General features: G+C 30.6%; 1 protein-coding gene across 8 annotated transcripts in view; it reads right to left on the reverse strand.

Annotated features, from left to right (window-relative positions):
* The window catches only part of Mp (collagen XV/XVIII-type protein multiplexin), a 582,981-nt gene that overhangs the window by 13,272 nt on the left and 547,366 nt on the right, over window positions 1-22,343 (reverse strand). For 6 of the 8 annotated variants that reach the window (XM_076537426.1, XM_076537422.1, XM_076537423.1 and 3 more), the window contains 5 exons: window positions 12,431-12,460; window positions 11,619-11,988; window positions 8,264-8,646; window positions 5,785-5,880; window positions 1,988-2,243 (listed from right to left, as the gene is read on the reverse strand). In XM_076537426.1, the coding sequence (XP_076393541.1) occupies window positions 1,988-2,243; window positions 5,785-5,880; window positions 8,264-8,646; window positions 11,619-11,988; window positions 12,431-12,460 (1,135 nt within the window). The remainder of the gene's footprint in view (window positions 1-1,987; window positions 2,244-5,784; window positions 5,881-8,263; window positions 8,647-11,618; window positions 11,989-12,430; window positions 12,461-22,343) is intronic. The other 2 variants (XM_076537424.1, XM_076537430.1) reach the window with 1 other exon arrangement.

The raw sequence follows: 22,343 nt of genomic DNA on the forward strand, positions 1-22,343 counted from the left end.
TGACTCTGTTGGTACCTTGAAAAGTGTATTAGTAACCACTCTTGGTCAATGACACATTTTTTAATCGTAATTTGATTTATAGATATTAGTTCCTACATTTATTATTTATGTTCTACAAAAAGGCATTAATACTCGATGGAAACCGCAAAATCAGATTGTTTTCTTCAATCGGGATGGGATAAGAGGAATTATGATCAAAAGTATGGAGTGCACCATCGTGTGGGGTAGTCTTAGGAATTGTAGCAGGAAAATGTAATGACAACTATTTTATTACAATAAACACTGGGCTATCATTATCGTACGGACAAGTTTTACGTAGCATTTGTTTATTTGATATTGGCACAAAGCTTTGCAAACTTCCATTGCCTATTATTCATAAAGCCATTAAAAAATGAGTTTGTAAGCAATCAGCCTGTTTAATATATTCACTTTGTATAACATAATTAAATGCTATGTTTGATAAAGATGATTGTGCCCATTCAAATAAAACTGTAGGATTGAGAATTTGATTTTTTAACGGTCTTTGTAGGCTAGTGCGTATTGCAAGCCTTTGAATGCTATCCTCCAATACTATCCTTTAACACGATTGTTGCAAAAGATTGCAATTCTGCAGAAACATCGAAATTATTAAAATGATAAGTTGAATTAATATAATTTCTTTTGCTTTTACATGTCGTAGCTGTTCTGTTAGTCATGTTATCTAGAACCTAACAACGATTTTAACATTTTCAAACTGATGACCGAACAAACAGATCACAATGATATTACTTCAGAATGAAGTTTAACATATTACCAATAGACTTTTCAAGGTACCAACAGAGTCATTTAATCGCGTACGAAGTCTTCATGTAAAGTTTTGAGGTCAGTGATATAAAACAACCGATCATAATAGCTGAACGCGCGACTCGCCTATGTGAAATGGGGGTACCCCGCGTCCGTTTCCAGCTTATAGAGACGTCAATTTTCGAGTCTCCATCGTTCTGAAGGGCTCATTTTAAAGGGGAAGCTTCAAAGAATATGACCATATTTTTTTTTAATTTTAACTCTTTACGCCCCTCATTGAAAAAAACGCAAAACAAGAATTTGTTTAAATTTTTCAACATTTTATAACAAATTGACAAAGCTAAAAAAAATATTTTAAAATAGCCCAAACCTTCACGAATAAAACAAAAACAAATATAGCTAAATCGGTTCAGCAGTTTCTGAGAAAAAAATTCCCGAGTGGACCCCATTTTCGCCAAAATGGGCAAAAATTGCAAACTTTGACGACCTGTCATTCATTAACAAATTCGAAACCGGCAAAATGATGACTTAAACCCCCCCCCCCCCCCCCCCCCAATTTCACATGGACTACAACATATTTCGATTGGAGCAAAATCGGAGATGGTGACTTCCAAAAGTGATGGATTTGGCGTGGAATGACCCATTCTTATTACAATATGAGCGAAATTTCTCCATTTAGTATGTTTGTTTCTTTGTTTTGTTTCACTATATCCCCTTTTATATTTCGGCTAAGCGTACTTGTTTGCAGTATAGAGTACTTGCGTAATGCAGTAAAAAGCATTTTATAGCAGATTTGTTAATAACTCTGCTCTTGCCCCATTGCACATGAAATAAAGTTCCAAAGTATTTAACTTCAAGTTACGCTCTTACCCCATTTTCGGGGAAAGTGCAGAGTAGTTGATATTTTAAACAATTTCGTATCAAACTCAAAATGTACAAGGAAAATTAAGGTCCTAGTTAATATTAATTAAATAGTAGTAATTGTGCAAAGTGTTCGATATCGACAATGTTAAGTATTTGCATAGCAGACTGAAAATACTTACGTTTAAATACCAACTTTACAAAAACCAGTCTGCACTTACCCCACTTCACCTTACTAATTTTAGTAATTTACTGAAATTTCACTCGAAATAGTCCATACTGCTATTTTTCAAAACATTATATTTACTATCTGTTCTGAAAGAGTCTGTACACGTTAATTTACCTTGTCTAACACCATAGTAATCCCTTTCACCGAATATGTGGCTTCTGCCGATTCCTGGCTCTCCTTTTTGTCCAATTAATGATAGTCCAGGTGGTCCTGGTGGTCCAGGAGGTCCTGGGGGTCCCGGAACCGGAATGTAGTTTCCTTGTGATGGTGGCCCAGGTGGTCCAGGTGGTCCTGGAGGTCCTCTCTGACCATCTCTACCGGGCTGTCCAGGAATTCCAGGAAAACCATCGTCTCCTTTGTCACCTTTTATCTGTACATTATTTTGGAGCCAAACAGACACGTTTAATTGTTGGAAGTTTTGAATTTGTGATTCTTAAGAATTCTAATTAGAGAATTCAGGATTTCAGAATTTTGAGGTATTGGGACTTTTAGGATCGTTTCTTTTTTGGAATTTGAAACTTTGGGATTTTACTATAACTTATTGCAATTTATTGTTATAATTTATTGTAACTCTTTAAAATTTATTATATTTTATTATACTCTCCCATGATTTTTAACTATTATCTAAATAAAGTCTTTTCCGTTTCTTGTAATTAATTTCAAACGTAAACGCGTGTGTGTAAACTCCACCTAGCCACTCTTAACCCTCCGGTTATATCAAATTATAATAACAATTAATAATTCACTGTAACATAAATCGTTTTTCTATACGAAACATGAAGTGATAAAGAAAATACAGATTTTTAACGATCAACGCCAAATACAAATTGGTATAAACCTCAAAACGTGTTCTCCTATCGAACATGCGATAAAAGCTTCAAATTTGCCTTATATTTGCATGGCTTTTAAACCAAAGTGTAGTGAATTAAACTCTGCCAAGCGCATTCGGTCGTGCTTGTCAGTTGTCAGGATGTCGAGGAAATTTTCGACGAATTTCTGTTTGGGGCGTCGAATAAATTGAGTCGTGGCTTCGGTAACCGACGAAAATAAAAAAAAAAAGGAATGTAATAAAACGAGAGGCAGGCGTCGAGAGCACACTTGCATTAATTTCTATCATTTCTCGAGTTTTACACCTCGTTCGATGTACAGGATGATCCATGATCACTGTTAAACGTTTTCAAAGATTCACGTTATTCCACAATTTGTGAAACAGTATTTCTATTTGATCACAGTTTATTTATTGGCATTGATTTTATAGGAAAATGGTTTTTAGAAGATTCTTTAAGAAAATGACTTTTAGAAAATTCTTTTGGGAAATGATTTTTAGGAAATTGTTTAGAGAAATGGTTTTGGGGAAACTCTTTAAGAAAATGGTTTTTAGGAAATTCTTGAGGGAAAATACCGATATAACGGAGGGAGGTTGGATTTAATAATTAATAATCTTTGGGTAGTGCACTTTCTAATAGAGAAATTATAATAGAGTCATTTTTAATATTCTACATGTATCGAAATTCTTACTTTACAAACTTTTGAATTCAAATTCATCAAGTTCTTAAAATTGATCAAATTCATTAAATTCATTAAATTCAATACAATGATTAAATTCATTAAAACCATTATGTTCATCAAACTTATCAATAACATTAAATTCATTAATTTATCCAATTCATCCAATTTATTAAATTCATCAAATTCAACTCAAATCGACAAATTCAAGAAATTCAAGAAATTCAAGAAATTCTAGAAATTCTAGAAATTCAAGGAATTCAGAAAATTCGAGAAATTCAAGAAATTCAAGGCATTCAAGAAATTCAAGAAATTCAATGAATTCTAGAAATTCGAGGAATTCAGAAAATTCGAGAAATTCAAGGCATTCAAGAAATTCAACAAATTCAACAAATTCAACAAATTCAACAAATTCAACAAATTCAACAAATTCAACAAATTCAACAAATTCAACAAATTCAACAAATTCAACAAATTCAACAAATTCAACAAATTCAACAAATTCAACAAATTCAACAAATTCAACAAATTCAACAAATTCAACAAATTCAACAAATTCAACAAATTCAACAAATTCAACAAATTCAACAAATTCAACAAATTCAACAAATTCAACAAATTCAACAAATTCAACAAATTCAACAAATTCAACAAATTCAACAAATTCAACAAAGTCAACAAATTCAACAAATTCAACAAATTCAACAAATTCAACAAATTCAACAAATTCAAAAAATTTAACAAATTCAACAAATTCAACAAATTCAACAAATTCAACAAATTCAACAAATTCAACAAGTTCATCAAGTTCAATAAAAGCAAATTCACCAAATTTTTAAGTATATGTTTAAAAACAAACTTTGGAAAATTGATATTTTCTGAATTAAAAAATTTGAAAATTTGAAAGCTTGATAACTTAACAATTTTTTAAGTTTGGAATATCATAGTTTCAGGATTTGGATACTTGACAATTTGAAAATTTGAGAATTTGAGAATTTAAAAATCGCAGAAATTTATTAATTTGTAAAATGTTTGAAATTTGAACATTAGTAAATTAGGAACTTAAGAAACTTGACTTAAGAATTTTAAATAATTACAAAAATTTCAAATTTCACTATTTCTAATTACAGAGGTAATAAGATTTTCTTATACGTAAGCAGAAGGTTTAAGGTATAAACTTTCAAATGCCATAAAACTGAAAAATAAAATGCAGTAGTCGATTTTCAAAATTTCTAAAAAATCATATATTATATTAAAAATCATATTAAATCATATAAATGATTATTTAAACTGTTACATAATATGTTAAATCATAAACTCTCGTGAATATTAAATATTTTTCTACGCAAAATGTCATTTTGAACAATATTCAAAAGTTTGCAAGAGATTATATATAATAGATTACCGTACACATCTTCATTTTTGACCTGACACCTATTACTATAAGGATAAAACATGCATCTATTATTCTTACTCGTATCACGCTAAAAATTCTCTGATAGCCTTTTTCCTTTTTTTACCGGGCATTAATTTCAATCTTATACTTCCGGTAGACCATTCTAAGCATTAGCATAATACATACAAAGCTGTTCTTTGTAGAGAATGAAAAGTTTTGTATATTATCCTTTTAGAGTAGAATAGTTAGTGTTTTTTACTTAAAATTTTGTTGATAAATTAATCAGAATTAATTTATGATTGTTTGATAAAAAATATCGAAATTGAAAAATTTCTTTAATTTTGAGCTTGGGAATTTGGGAATTTGTGAGTATAGGGATTTGAAAGTTAGGAAGTTTGAAAATTTGTGTTTTGAAAATTTAGAAATGATAGAATTTGGGAATTTGAATTTTGGAAATTTAAAAATTAGAGAATTTAGGAATTTAGAAGTTAAAGAATTATAGAATATAGAAACTGGAGAACTTGAAAATTTAGAAATTACAGAATTTGAGAATCTGTACTTTAGAAATTTAAAAATTGGAGGATTTGGGAATTTAGAAACTACAGAGTTCACACATTAAAAATAAGTCAGAGAATTCGGAAATTTGTAAAAATTTCTCAAAATTTAGAAACTAACGATTTATAAATCTAAACTCTGCAACTATAAAAACTAAAGAATTCGAAATTATTTCTATCACATTTACAGAAATAACCACATAGATCCTGGCGCGTATACACGTCGAGAGCAGTGGTTAACAAGTTCCTCTAACAATCGCAATAGTAATCCTGCAGTTCATTCGAAATTTATCAAGAGTATCGAAAGTTTTGAATGATAGCGTAAATAAATTGCACTGCACATATTACGTGAAAACAAGTATGGCGTTAGTTTGGACGTAACGTTTGCCCCAGGAGCATCACCATTGGACGTTTGCAGTTCTAGATTCTGACGAGAAACTGTAAATTGTACTTACACCGACTGAAACTCCATAAGGGCTCGGTGTTCCAGGCTCTCCTTTTTCTCCCTTGGGTCCTGCCGGTCCAACAGGTCCAGGAAGTCCAGGACGACCCTGTTAGAAGTAGTTACCGATACATAGAGTTCACGTCCTACCTTCACGTTCATGAATATTCCACGCTCATTAACCCTTTAATTAAACTCGCATGCAGATCAATCTACCGTACATTCGTTCGATTACTTTGATTCCTAATTTTCTAATCTAATTATCACGCTCTGCGTTCGATGTAAATAGCTGATTAACGTGATTTTGCGGTTTGGCTGTTTGCTTGAAACGAACATTCAAATTCAAACAAGTTCTTGGGAATCAATTAAATTTTTTTAGGAGACGTTTATTTTGAAAGTGAGCCAAGTTTATGTTTAAAATGAGATATTTCAGAGGTTTCAATGGAATTAAAAATATAGGTGTATGTCATAGGGAAATGATGAAAATAGGCATTTGATCAAATATGTAAAGTATATGATCAATTTATGGAAGATGTTAACTGTGTGGGGTGATTTCCCTAAAGAAAGTAAGGGATTTGATCAAATACCTTAATATAATAATATCTTGTTTTTTATTATTGTTATGTATGGTCAGGTTTGCCATATTTTGAGTTTTATCAAGGTACTACCGTAGAAAAATGAGTTCAAATATAGAAGAGAATCAATCATTCGGTCTCTGACTGAATTTGTATCTGAAGAGTTATTTTAACATCTTCCGTGAATTGATCATATACTTTAGGGATTTGATCGAATCCCAGTTTTATCATTTCCCTACGATATATATATCACACTAAAGTGTATCGAGAGTTAAATTTACAATTCCTGTTAAAATAATAGCAACTGTTAAGTGAATGTATTTTTATAAAAAATGGACTTAAGCCACTTTCAAAATGAACTAGATTCGTCATCAAACTTGAAACAGTCAAGTTCATTCGATATAATTTAAAATGCTTCGAATTGAAAAAACAATATTTAATTTACCTCACAGATTACGAATAATGTTTATAATTTTTCGAAAACTCGTGTTAATAAAAAGGAGTTTATTTATTATAATTATTCATTTGAAAAGTTGCAGTACTTACTTTCAAATTGTTCTGCAGCAGTGGAAAAAAATTGATATAACTTTAGAATTGCGAAAGTATATATAATTTACAAAATTGTTTGTCAATCTTTAATAGGGTTGAAAGGACTAAAATTGAAAAATTTAGATCTATTTACAAGTAAAAATAATTGTTATGTAAAATAAAAATTAAACAGCTCTAATTAAGAGTTGTAAAATTACTCATTCAAATGAATAATAAAAATAAAATAATCCTTTCTTGCTATTTAAAATAAAAATTAAACATCATTATAGTTAAGGGTAGTTGCGAAACTATTCATTTAAATGAATAATAAAAATAACATAAGAATTTGAATATTTCTTGTTACGTAAGTAAAAAAACATCGTTATAGCTAAGGGTTAATCCTAGTTGTGAAATCAGTCATTGAAGTAGATAATAAAAATAAATTATTTCTTTGAATTTTTGTTACTATGTAAAATAAAATTTAAGCAATAATACAGTTAAAGGGTAACCCCAAGTATAATACCACCTTCATCATTTAAATAAATAATCTAAAATAAAATAATTCTTCAAACCTGACTTCTGCACATAAAATAAAATTTGAGCGACAGCATAATTAAAGATTAACCCTAGATGCAAAACTACCCTCGCCATTTAAATAAATAATTCAAAGTAAAATAATTCTTCAAACCTGACTTCTTCACATAAAATAAAAATTTGAACAGCAGTATAATTAAGGATGACCCCTACATGCAAAACCACTTGTTTAAATAAATATTCAAAAGTAAACTAATTCCGTAAATCTATCTCCTTCACATAAAATAAAATTTGAACAGCAATATGACTGACGTTGAGGGCTGATACCAAATGTAAAATGATTCGTTCAGATAAATAATTCAAAGCAAAATAATTCCCTAAATCTGTCTCCTTCATATAAAATAAAATTTGAATGGCAATATAATTGACGTTGGGGGTTGATTCCAAAAGTAAATCGACTTTTTCAGATAAATAATCCAAAGTAAAATAATTCCCGAAATTTGTCTCCTTCACGAAAAATAAAATTTGAACAGCAATATAATTGACGTTGGGGGTTGATTTCAAATATGAAATGACTTTTTCAGACAAATAATCCAAAGTAAAATAATTCCATAAATCTGTCTTCCTCATATAAAATAAAATTTGAACAGCAGTATAATTGAGGATTAACGTAAACCCACAGACAAATAATCCAAAGTAAAATAATTCCCTAAATCTGTCTCCTTTACATCAAATAAGAGAACAGTAATATAACTAAGGGTTAACTCTTTAAACCCGTTTTTTCACATAAAATAAAATTTGAACACTATATAGCGAAGAAGTTGTTCGATGGAAAGATAAAAATTTTTCACGTACCACCCAACCAGGTAATCCAATTTCGCCCATAACTCCAGGCTTCCCAGGTGGTCCTACAGGTCCAGGACGTCCTCTTCTCCCCCTTTTCCCTTCAGCACCTTTTTCACCCTTCACGGTGATGTAGTCACCCGAACTGGCTATGGCCGTGGCTCCTGGTGGTCCTCTGTCACCTTTTTCACCCTTTACACCAACGATTCCCGGGGCTCCTGGAACTCCATCCTTGCCCGGTTCGCCTTTGTTGCCCTGAGGTCCTTGAATGCCATTCACACCGGGAATTCCAGCTGGACCAAAATCACCTTTATCTCCTTTCTCGCCTTTGGTGCCCTTGTCCCCTTTGAATCCTCGAGCGCCCGCTTCACCTTTGTCACCTTTTGCCCTTAACACTAATTAATCGGACAGATTAAACAATATAATTTTATACGGAGCTTCTGGCAGAGGTGTATGGAGTTGACAGGTCAGGGATGCATATAGTTTGGTTTGGGATCCTTTGGTGCATTGAGGTGGTTTTAAGGGGGGTTGGTAATTTTAATATAGTTAATTTAGACAGTAATTCAAATGTAATTATTTTGCTTTATTCAAGTATGAATTTGGTCTATGATTATTCAAATATTATTATTTAGATTTTTTAAATGTGAGTTTGCAACCTTGTTTAACTTTAGACCTCTGGAATTTTTATAACTTGAAATTTTTATACTATGGAGATTTAGAAGCTTGAAATTTTGGAAATTTGAGACATTGAGAGTTTGGAATTTTGAAACTTTGAGATTTTGAGAGAAGTAGATAATAAAAATAAGAGATTGAAATTTTGAAAGTTTGAGACTCAAAACTTAAAAATTACTGAATTTTTGAACTTCGAAATTTTAGAAATTTTAGAATGTGTATCATAGTAACACTTATTATACGTATGCATTTTAAGCATCTATAGTGTATCATTTAAAATTTAATTTATTATCGTAAACTATCATGATAGTTTATAATACATTCGAAGCGTAGTTTAAATAATCGATTAATCAAATACTACAGGTTCATTGTAAGCACATTACACATTATAATGATGAACCTAATATCTATTATATTATTGCGTATTCAAAAGTGGGCTGAAACATCGATGAATTGGTAATGGGAATCCATTATGAATGAGTTATTTGTAATATACGTATAATACTTCAGTTTATTATATGTAACATAATTGTGAAACTGGTGAAATATCAAGATTAAATAATCAAGTAAAAAATTCGCATTTTTATGATTGATGTACTTCTCAGACAAAATTATTTAATATAAAAATGTTTCTTTTACTTGTGTATATCTTTCTGTATGTTTAAGTATATATGTAGTTTAATAAGATTAAATAAATATTTTATTTAAAATAAGGGTAGTTGATAACGAGGTTGTTTACATCACTAATTAAAAATAACAATTTATTAAAAATTTAATTTGTTGATATTAAAAGACGCCATTACTTTTCTTCAACACCCTTTAATTTCATATTACAGTAACATTAAACTACCATCCCTAACAATCGAATTAGGATCACTATAAATTGTCAGCATTTCGCACGTTTTCCATAAAATTGGTTCGAATTGTAATTATATAATATATTAGCTACTCCTGATACTACTACTGTACATGACATTAACATGTGTTAATATCAAACACAAAAATAATAGCAAAAATACTAGTCAATATCAATGTTTGAGGGCAGCCATTTTAAAACATATGGAGTCATTTTGTTTAAAGATAGCTAGCATAACGCCAACATAACCTCTTTTCACTGCTTATTAAGTACAGTTCCTGGGCACCGAATTACCACTACAAATTTCCAACATTTTTCACGTTTTCCGTAAAATTAAAAGGCGTGTTTAAATTGTAATTGGATCATTCCACGCCAAATCGATCACTTTTGGAAGTCACCATCTCCGATTTTGCTCTCATCGAAATATGTTGTAGTTCATGTGAAATTAGGGGGGGTTTAAGTCATCATTTTGCCGGTTTCGAATTTGTTAATGAATGACAGGTCGTCAAAGTTTGCAATTTTTGCCCGTTTTGGCGAAAATGGGGTCCACTTGGGAATTTCTTTCTCAGAAACTACTGAACCGATTTAGCTAAATTCTTTTTTGTTTTATTCGTGAAGGTTTGGGCTATTTTAAAGTATTTTTTTTAACTTTGCCAATTTGTTATAAAATGTTGAAAAATTTAAACAAATTCTTTTTTTGCGTTTTTCTCAATGAGGGGCGTAAAGGGTTAAAATTTAAAAAAAATATGGTCATATTCTTTGAAGCTTCCCCTTTAAAATGAGCCCTTCAGAACGATGGAGCCTCGAAAATTGACGTCTCTACAAGCTGGAAACGGACGCGGAGTACCCCCATTTCACATAGGCGAGTCGCGCGTTCAGCTATTATGATCGGTTATTTTATATCACTGGCCTCAAAACTATACAAGAAGACTTCGTACGCGATTAAATGACTCTGTTGGTACCTTGAAAAGTCTATTGGTAATATGTTAAACTTAATTTTGAAGTAATATCATTGTGATCTGTTTGTTCGGTCATCAGTTTGAAAATGTTAAAATCGTAAAAGTTGTTAGGTTCTAGATAACATGACTAACAGATCAGCTACGACATGTAAAAGCAAAAGAAATTATATTAATTCTATTTATCGATGACTTAAAGTGGACCCCATTTTCGCCAAAACGGGCAAAAATTGCAAACTTTGACGACCTGTCATTCATTAACAAATTCGAAACCGGCAAAATGATGACTTAAACCCCCCCTAATTTCACATGAACTACAACATATTTCGATTAGAGCAAAATCGGAGATGGTGACTTCCAAAAGTGATCGATTTGGCGTGGAATGACCCAATTATATAATTACAATTACTACCATGATACAATACTACTATAAATAACATTAACACATGTTAATATCTTGTATTTCCACCCCTTGCTTTGGACACAGCTAATATCGGACATGCTCTGTATACATTGATTATATGCTTTATATCTTCATTATTTTCCCAAATATCTGTAATTCTTTTTAACTCGGATAATGTGGTTGGAGAGTTGTAAACTAGTCTTTTGAATAGGCAGATATTTTCTGTGGCATTCAAATTTCATCTCTAGCGCTATCGATACTCGAGCCTAACGTAAACACTCGCACGACTCTTAATCGCTCATCACACAATTTATTATCACGATAACAAATTGCTATGTATATGTTATTAACGTATTTAGTAATAATTTTACATGACCTAAGATTTTCCACATATGACACAATTATAGCCATGAAAGTGAAATTTTACGTAATCCTAATTCCAAGGCTAGGGACAGTAGTATTTTATTTCCAAAATCTTACCCGAATCTCCAACACTAACACCTCCTGGGCCGGTTATTCCAGGTAGTCCCGGGGGCCCAGGTATTCCAGGAGGTCCTGGTTTCCCTTCCGGTCCCGTATCTCCTTTATCGCCTTTTTCTGCCGGTCTCCCATTTTCACCCGGTGCACCAGGAAGTCCCGGTGCTCCAGGAGCACCTGGTTCACCCTTAAATCCTTGAATTCCTCTAGGTCCTTCTTTTCCGTGTGCACCTTCGGCGCCTTTGTGCCCTGGTTCTCCTTTGTTTCCTTTGGCACCCGCAATTCCTGGTTCACCTTTTGGTCCTGGACTTCCTGGAGTACCGGTTTCACCTTTATGTCCTGGCAATCCTGGTCTCATCTCGATACCTTCCGTCTACAATTTAACAAATTTTTATCGTACAAGGTTCTAAATATATATATGAAATATTGGAGTTAAAATAATATTAAATATTGGTGTCATAATTGACGATATGAATATTTTATTTTAAATAGAGATGTATATTTGATATAACTGATGAATTAACTGACTTGATACACGTTTGATACATTTTCTAACAAAATTTTGACATGAATATCAGAATTTATTCCTTTAAAAAAATATAATTAAATATAATTATCGTCTAGCCTCCGTATAAACACCATAAATAAAATTAATTTACAAAAAAGTACTCTTAACTTCTTTCAAAATAACAGAATAACAAGATTTCACAAAGCGTTTGACAAATGTAAAACAAAATACAAAGGTCCTAACAGGAGGATAAAATGTGAACGAGCCTCTGTGCCGAATATGCTCTAAATATGGAACTATTACTCACCCTATAAATGCCACGGGGTTTCCAACTGGGCTGCATGCGCATAATAGTCGAAATTTCTCTGTTTAATCATTGGTATAAGGTCGTAAAGCTAAAAGCAGTCGTTCAACCCGACATGCCACCTGCCTGTTTGTATCGTCTAATGACTGCTGACGAACAATCGCTGTTCAAACAATTCTCTACGATCAACGGGCACACTCTCAAAGGTTCAATTGAACTATTACCCTATTCTCAGTTTGTCTGCTACGAGTTGTTTGCAAAGCAAACAACTAACAAACCGTTCTGTTAAAATTATTGAATGATTGAAGGGCCCGGTCGATGTGTTACAACAGGTACACCACGTACCGGATGTTCGAATTTGCTTTTATACACGCGGTTACATAAATCATTTTGTACATCTATTTTTTTTTGTATACACTTTATTTTTCACGCAATCGTTATAACTTTTTCACGAATTTTTGTATTTGATATACTATTATTTGATGATTTTATTTTTCATATACTTGCTGAGTTATAACTCATCTTTTTATTGCATTTTGACGTATTATGGAGGGAAGATGTTAATTTTTCATGTAGTCCTACGTCATAAATTTTGTATGAATTTTTATCATATTCGATGTATTGTGATATGATCATTTTATTTTTCATATACTCGCCGAGTTAGAACTATTTTATTTTTATTATATTTTGATGTGCTATGCGATGTTATTTTTCATGTAATCGCTGTATTATATTGTATTTTGATTAAGTGTGCTACCTGTGCTAAGGTATTTTATATTCTTTGATGTACTATAATAGTTATGGAAGAAAAAATTTAATTTTTATGTTTGGTATGAAGAGCTGTATATTGATCAGATTATTGTACAGTTTATGTACATTGTTCACTTCATTGGAGTTATTGGCATGAATAGAGAAAGCAATTATTTGAGTAAACTTAATATCAGATTTGGAAATTGATAGGAGTAGAAATTGGAGAATTTAAAAATTTAGTGGTTTGGAAACTTGGAAGTTGGATTTGGGAACTGGAGAATTCAGAAAAGAGGTTTGGGTGTTGGAAATTTGGACTTGATAACATAGTATAGTACTATAATACAGTATATCGACATCTTTGAATTTGATAATATATGTAGACGTTTAGAGATGTAGGAATGTATAAAATAATTTTCAGAAAAAAAATATACCGACTTCGAAATGCACTAAAAAGTATAAAATAATTTCTATTTCCTAATGAAGTAATTTCTATTTCATTCAATCATACAATTACGTAACAGATATGAATGAAACCTATTTACTTGTTAGATAGTATATTAAATACATTTCAACCTTTTCGGAGGCGGCGCAAAATTAAAAGATTTTCTTGAACATGTCAACCTTTGGACATAGGCAAAGCTTGTATAGCTATTTTTTTTTCTATACATATAACTCGAGAGCACGCCGCGAAGTAGGTGTTAGTGTGTATAGAATGTAACTATGGTCTATCTAGATTCATAGAGTATGCGACGGAAAGACTCGATCGCCGCATATACTATAAAGATAGAGCCCATCTGTCAATCACGAAGTCAATTCAATTTCATTTATATCAGAAACGTTGCGAAATGAAGATGCAGTCGTTACATTTACGTATATTACCAGATATATCTATAATGGTACGTATTCTTTCTCAGGATTTATTAATTTCCAATACACCATACCACAATCAACTGGTTATTGGCGGCAACGTTTACTGAGGTATTTTTAATTTTGCGCCGCCTCCGAAAAAGTTGAAATGTATTTAATATACTACCTAACGAGTAAATATGTTTCATTCATATCTGTTACGTAATTGTATGATTGAATGAAATAGAAATTACTTCATTAGGAAATAGAAATTATTTTATACTTTTTAGTGCATTTCGAAGTCGGTATATTTTTTTTCTGAAAATTATTTTATTTCACACTTTTTAGTGGAATGGGGTGAATTGTATAGGATACTGTGAGACAGTTCTTCCGGGCTTTTTTTTGTTTGTCTGCGTAAATGCCATGAGCATAATTAAGTAAAAGACAACATGGATATTCGTTTTTCAATCTTTTTTGTAACAATAATCCTTTGCAACTAAAAAATGAATAAATTTTTGGTAATGGTACCAATGGGGAGTCAGACTCTACAAGATGCGAAAGGCTTTGTTCCGATCGGACCACCCACCTAGAAAAAAACCGGCGAACATGCATAGAAAAAAAAAGGGACACTCTTTCAGGGACAAGTACAAACTAATTACATCATGATTGAGGGTGCTTCATCCATTTGTTCTTTGTTAACTTTCGTTGCAAAAATTTACTGCGCATGTGTATCTCTTACGGTTTAGGACTGCGCAAGGGTAAAAGTATCCGTAAAATAATAGCAGATCCTGCGCAACAAATTTTCTAACAAATCAAATTGATGCATTTTTAGAACGATATGGAGACTGTACCAAGCAATGGGAATAATACACCAACGTCAACGTGAACTCATCTTGCTGTATAAGTCGCGTGTCAGAACGGTAAAGCTTAGTTAGTGTTTTGGTACAGTGCATTGTAATTGCCCTTTCTTGTCTTTCCCGTGCATAGCACTGCGCGTTCCACTAATATTAATAACAATAGATTTTCGCTAATATCACGAAAACTAGAGTTTTCCGTCAATTATGCATAAGGAAAAATTCGTTCAGAATCATGCCACTAATAACGTATTAGAAGGACATTAAAATCGTTCGAAGTTGGTTTCAAAAGTTAACAACAATTTTCGCTAATATCTCGAAAACTAAAGCTTTCCGCGAAATTTGTATATGAACAAAATTGTTCAGAATCATGTCCGTGATAAGATATTAAAAGCGCACTAAGATCGAGAAAAGTTTATTTCAAAAGTTGCCGGTTTTTTTGCAATAACAACACTTTGCAATTAAAAAATGAAAAATTTTTTGATAATGGTACCAATGGGGCGTCAGCACCTTCCATATACAAAAGGTTTCATTCCGATCGGTCCATCCAGCTAGGCGTAATGCGCGAACATACATAGAAAAAAAGAAAAAAAAAAAAAGAAAAAAAAATATATACTGATCGGATTGAGTAACCTCCTCCTTTTTCGAAGTCGGTTAAAAAATTGAGAAATTTGGAGATAAGAAATGTAGAAATGTAGACATGTAGAAATGTAGAAATGTAGAAATGTAGAAATGTAGAAATGTAGAAATGTAGAAATGTAGAAATGTAGAAATGTAGAAATGTAGAAATGTAGAAATGTAGAAATGTAGAAATGTAGAAATGTAGAAATGTAGAAATGTAGAAATGTAGAAATGTAGAAATGTAGAAATGTAGGAATGTAGAAATGTAGAAATGTAGAAATGTAGAAATGTAGAAATGTAGAAATGTAGAAATGTAGAAATGTAGGAATGTAGAAATGTAGAAATGTAGAAATGTAGAAATGTAGAAATGTAGAAATGTAGAAATGTAGAAATGTAGAAATGTAGGAATGTAGAAATGTAGAAATGTAGAAATGTAGAAATGTAGAAATGTAGAAATGTAGAAATGTAGAAATGTAGAAATGTAGAAATGTAGAAATGTAGAAATGTAGAAATGTAGAAATTTAAGAACGCAGGAATTTAGGAATGCAGAAATTTAGAAACGGAGGAATTTAAGAACGCAAGAATTTAGAAACAAAAAAGGTTAAGATCGAAGGAATTTAGAAACGTGGAAAACAATCGTAGAAATTTAGAAACGCAGATGTTTGTGAATGCTGAAATTTAGTAATGTAGAAATTTAGTCACATAGAAATATAGAAACGTAAAAATTTACGAAGGTAGAAAATTAGAAAGTAGAAATTTAGGAACGCAGTAATTTAAGAACGCAGGAATTTAGGAACACAAGAATTTAGGAACAAAGATATTTAGAAACGTAAAAGTTTAGGATCGAAGAAATATAGAAACGTGGAAAACAAGCGTAGAAATTTAGAAACGCAGATATTTGTGAATGCTAAAATATAGGAATGTAGAAATTTAGTCACGTAGAAATATAGAAACGTGAAAATTTACGAAGGTAGAAAATTAGAAAGTAGAAATTTAGGAACGTAGGAATTTAGGAACGCGGTAATTTAAGAACACGAATTTAGGAACGTAAAAATGTAGTAACGGAAAAATTTCGAAACGAAGATATTTAGAAACGTGAAAATTTACAAATTTAAAAACGCATAAATTTGCTAAGTTTCAAATTTAGAAACCTAGAAATTCACAAATTTACAAGTTCACAAATGTAATTTCACCGTCCTACACCTAATGTATTTTTTCCCCAGAAAGGGTCACGCAGTAAAGAGTTAAGAAGATAAGGTGGGTAAAGCGTAAATAAGATTTCTCTTTCTATTTCACAGATAAACGAAATGGTTCTCTTAAAAATAGATGATTTTCCGTAACTTTTTATGTCTTCATCTCTTGTAAAGGATGTTCACGGTATAACTATCCTGTGTTTTCCCATAAATGGTAAACATATAAAAAACATGAAAAGAGAAAAAGCTGTACTCTTTTTTATACCTGTTTACATAACAGTGTACTTAAGATTTCCATGTTAGCGGTATTTCGTTAAAAATAAAAGTAGCCTTTATTTTTTTAAATAAAATATTATATTTATATTTATATTTATATGAATAATAATTACATTCTTTAAACCATTTACATTAAAAAAATTTATTAATACTTTCGATAATATACATTACAATCAGAATTCAAAGTCAATTGTGTTGAAAATATAAATTTATTACATTTCAAGAGTGTCCATCTAAAATAGCTCCTTTTAAATTCCAAAAAAATTTTGAATTTTTCTACAAGATTCGTTTTAAAAATTTTCTCATGTTTCTGAACTTTTGTTCATATTCAACGTTTAAATTTACCAAATTCAGTCGAGAAATATGTAAAAACTCACAAAGATTATTTATCATTTTTTCCAAGTTAAAACAAGTAGCTTTTTTGTAAGATTTTTAGTGGCTGATGTCTTGAACGTCTCAGTGTAAAAGATGTGTCATCCCGATGAAGTGTGATCGTTAATCTATTTATCTAGTTCAAAGTGAAACGCTAATGTCAAATACCCTATATGAGCGTTCGCTACGTACGATCACAGATAGGCATTGATAAAATATCGATAGCGGTTTGTCCGAACCGATCATACGTTCAAAAATTAATCGTAGCGCAGTCGTTTGCAGGAAGTTCGAAATGGCTGCGGATTGCGGTGGAAAAAGCGCATAGAATCCTTTAAAACTGATACTGTTCCAAAAGCTCGGATCAATAGCGCACTTTGCGCATTTAATTCGGTCAATTAATGTTTCAAATCGTTCCAGCCGATAGACGCTTATTTATTCAAGCGCTTACCGATCTCAGCTTCTGTTAACCGCAATCGAATCGAACGTTCACCTCCCTTTTGCTCTCTTTTTTATCGTCACACGAAAGCTTTTCGATGTCAATTTACCAACGCCAACGTTCGTTTCCTTGTACGTCATGCGAACACATCTCGAAGCTTTTCGAAGATTTGAAACTCGTGGACTTCCTTCGGTTATCGGCAGGGAGCTTGCCATCAAATCTCGCCATCTTTCATTCTGTGTTCCCCTTATTTTATCCTTAAGCGCCGCCATATTGGCTGGATTTTGAACACCTCTCAACTGTTGAGAGATTTCAAATTGAAGTTGATGATGATAATTTCGAATTAAAGATTGTAGTGGTTTTTACTTGTATAAATATGTGTAATTATTAAGTATGTACTCACTATTATATTATTGCTGATTACTATCATTATAAGTAATCATATAACGTATGGAAAATTATTTTCTATTTCATTGATATTTTATTTATGTTACATGTACGACTATTTAATATTTTATGAATATTCATAACTATTTTATATTTCAATTACTTCACTTATAGTAATATAAATAATTAAATTTTAATAATAATAAGTTACAGTGTACATATATTCATTTTTGTGTGTTCATTTTCATTACTATTATCTTTATAAATATTTGCAAATAAAGTATCGGTAGAACCTAACCTAACCTTAAATAACCATGCACGTACAATTATAACAATTGCACACAACCATAATATACAAGAAATTTTTTCAGTTAACAAATATTGAATAAAAAAGAGAAAGAATAATCATAAAAGACGATTCAGTAAAATAATATAATAAACTGTTCATAACGCGACAACTGAGATCAAATAATACAGATAGTTAACTAAATTTTTTACTTTAAAATAAATATTTTATAATAAAATATTCCTAAATATTTGCAATGTTGTTACAAATAACAGCATCGCAATTTATTTTCCTACATCCAAATAAAAACTTTTACGCTTCGCTAAAACTAATCCGTTTATATTTTGCCTCTCGTAATGCACCATACTTTAACTTTAACTTTCCGTAATGTTCAGGTAAAATTGTTGTTAACAACTCTTGATAGAGATAATCATTGCACTTTACTTTCTGCCGGTTCATTTATAGCCAACTCATCGTGTGGAGCGATGCAATTTCGCGTTATTCATACTAAATCTCATCATTTCGAACTACCTGTTACTGCGTTACTGGCAAGTTAATTTATAGCGTTGCTCTAACATCACGTAACGAATATTACAGATAGTAATTCTCACCTTTTCATGCGTAATATTAAGCATTGTTCTCAGTTTGATTAGTTTGAGTGTTTGATGGGACGGGCATATTGCTAACAATTTGGAAACAGTTGTTATTAATTATCGCGTTATGAACAGTTTAATATATTATTTTACTAAATTATCTTTTATAATTATTCTTTCTCTTTTTTATTTGATATTTGTTAACTGAATTGCTTGTATACTATGGTAGTGGACACTTGTTATAATTGTGCGTGTAAGGTTATTTAAGGTTAGGTTAAGTCATAGATTATAATATAACAACACATATATTATAATATAATATAAATTATGAATATTACATTAAAACGTATATTATAAAAATTATTAAACATTTTATATGAAAAAATTAGATTTAAATCTTGCGTAGTGAAACTTCTGATACGAAAATTATATCTGTATAAAAAATAATCAATTATCGATCTGTAACATTTTTTTAGTGACTCATTCGAGGGTTAAAATTAGACATATTATTTATTATTTTTTATGTAACATATTATTTGTTATATTTTGTTGAGCTGTTTAAATTAAATAACAATACAGTATTATAAAAAGATTTACTACACTTTTACCGTAAATCTTGCACCCATATTACGTAATGCATTCAGTTTTATCTTAAAAGTATCACGTTCCAGGATTGCATATATTAATTCTCGCCTCTTATGATTTTAATCCCAGTTTTCATGTCGAACGTATTCACATCGTAAAATATGTTTACGTTTAATTAATTTCTAGCGTATAAATGTAATACATGCATAATATGCGAATTAAACTGAAACCTGAGGATGCTTTCCGAACATTAATAATTATAAAATTGCTGTAAAAATTTGAATATTTATGAAGATACATCTACACATGTGAAAGAAAATACAATATTGGTCGTGTATTAAAATTATAATTATGAAACAGAATTAAAGGAAACATGAATACATGTGCATGTGAAAAACATAACAACATTTTGAAATAATGAAAAGGTTCGAATAAATGTATCTTTTGATATTTATTTGAAATATAATGAGTTATAATCTATTTTATAATTGTATTTTTACTATATTTTACTATATATTTTATACTTTTAATAATATGTTACTTAATATTGTATAATAAATTTTATATAATCTTTTACATTGCGCTTTATATACCCCTGTATAGCATGTATTATGTTATGTAACTTTGTATAACATATGATATAATGGAATAACATGTGCTGTAAAATATTACATATCATATGTAAAATAATATTTCATAACCCATGATATACGACCTTGTATAATATGTTATAATAATAGTATACAACATATGCTATATAATTTTTTACAAAATATATTATACATATAACCATGAACAACATGTGTCATATAACCCTGTATAACAAACATGATACAACCATGTACAAGAATGTATGCTATATCAGTTTGTATAACATATGTTATATAATCTTCAATAACATATGAGATATAATCGTGTACAGCATATCTTAATAATCTTTTATATCACATATTATACAACCTTGAATAACATGTGAGATATAATTGTGTATAACATATATTAATAATCTTGTATATCATATATTATACAACCTTGCATAACATATAACATATAAACTTATACATATGTGTATATTATAAAATCCTTCATATCATGTGTGATATAACCTTATATAACCTTGCATATCATATGTCGTATGATCTTATATAACCTTGCATATCACATGTCGTATCACCTCATATAACCTTGCATATCATATGTCGTATGACCTCATATAACCTTGCATATCATATGTCATATGATCTTATATAACCTTGAATAATATATCGTATAACCTTATATAACCTTGAATAATATATGTCATAAAAATTTTCACACAACATGTAATACTTTTTATATCACATATCATATGAGCTTACATAACCTTCTCTCCACAAATGCCTCCATTTCCTTCAAACCTAACCTCCCTGCAGAAAATCAAAATTACCCAGGCAAATAAAATGCAATTTACCAGGGAAGTGGATGTTGTTTCTAGCCTGGCCAAAATACTTCCCTTCAATCCGACTTGTTTCAAAAACTAGTTCTTCCAAACAACTTTCCTTGACGAGTCACTCACCTGTCTGTACCTAGTTGGTACAGCCTAGAAATTGGTTTCTGTATTCTCAGGGGAAATCGGACTGCTGTATGTTAGAGTATGAACCGGTACCAGGTCACGTAAGATAACACTCGAGGTTAAAGCGAAATACTTCGTCTGTCGGGGATTCTTGAAGTCCCTACAAGGTCGCGAAATCCTCTAGGGAGGTCGGTTCGGGGAAAAGGAGGGTTCAAAGGGTGATTTTCCTTAAGTTCCTGAGTGATGTTATCCGTGCATCGTGCAATATTACAACGTCTAATTAATTGAAATGCCACGATATTATTTATATACGTTAATCGCAAGATGGAATCCTGAGTGTGTTTGTAAAATGTAGCCATACGTCGATATATTAAGAGATGTTCATCTTATTTACATTTATCAAGTATCTTCTGATTTGATACTTGTTAAATGGTTAAATTGTTATCGGTTTATTAATTTGCCGATATTTTATTTAAATATATTTTTAATAATGTAAAATATTTTGTTAAAAATGTAAATTGTACATTATATATGAAATATAATTATTTTCATATAAGTAGGTGTAAATGAAATGTGAATAAAATATGAAATAGTCATAAATGTAACATAAAAGCTCTGTCAATAATAATCAGTATATCAATAATAATCAATCTAATAAAGAAATTGATTCGAACTAAAGGAAACGCGATGTGTTGACGTCAAATAAATTTTCATTTCTGTTTACAAAAATTCTGTTAAACGGTTTCATTAATCTTGCGTTAGAGAAAGTAAACATGTGCGTTATGAAGCAGTGAAGATTAAATTTGGACAGTGCTTTGTTTGGCAGGCCAATGAATTTTTGAGTAATGGAACCTTTTGAAAAAGCAAATTTATTTTGAAATTAAGTAGCTGTTTCAATAATTTTTAGTAACAAATCTTTGCATTTTAATAATTGAAATTGAATGAAGTTGAAGTTTCTATAAAATGTCTATTAAATTTTTATAAAAACAATTTGTAAGATGAAATAAAAAATTTAATGAAATTTGATGAAATAAAACTTTTATTAATTTTATATGAAATATAATTTGTAGACTGTAGTTTTTATTAAAAGATAGAGATTAAATCTTGTAACATTATATGAAATAATATATTTGCAATTTTTTATTATAAAAATAGAAATATTACA

This window comes from Megachile rotundata, chromosome 11, assembly GCF_050947335.1.
Source record: "Megachile rotundata isolate GNS110a chromosome 11, iyMegRotu1, whole genome shotgun sequence".
Taxonomy (NCBI): Eukaryota; Metazoa; Arthropoda; class Insecta; order Hymenoptera; family Megachilidae; genus Megachile; species Megachile rotundata.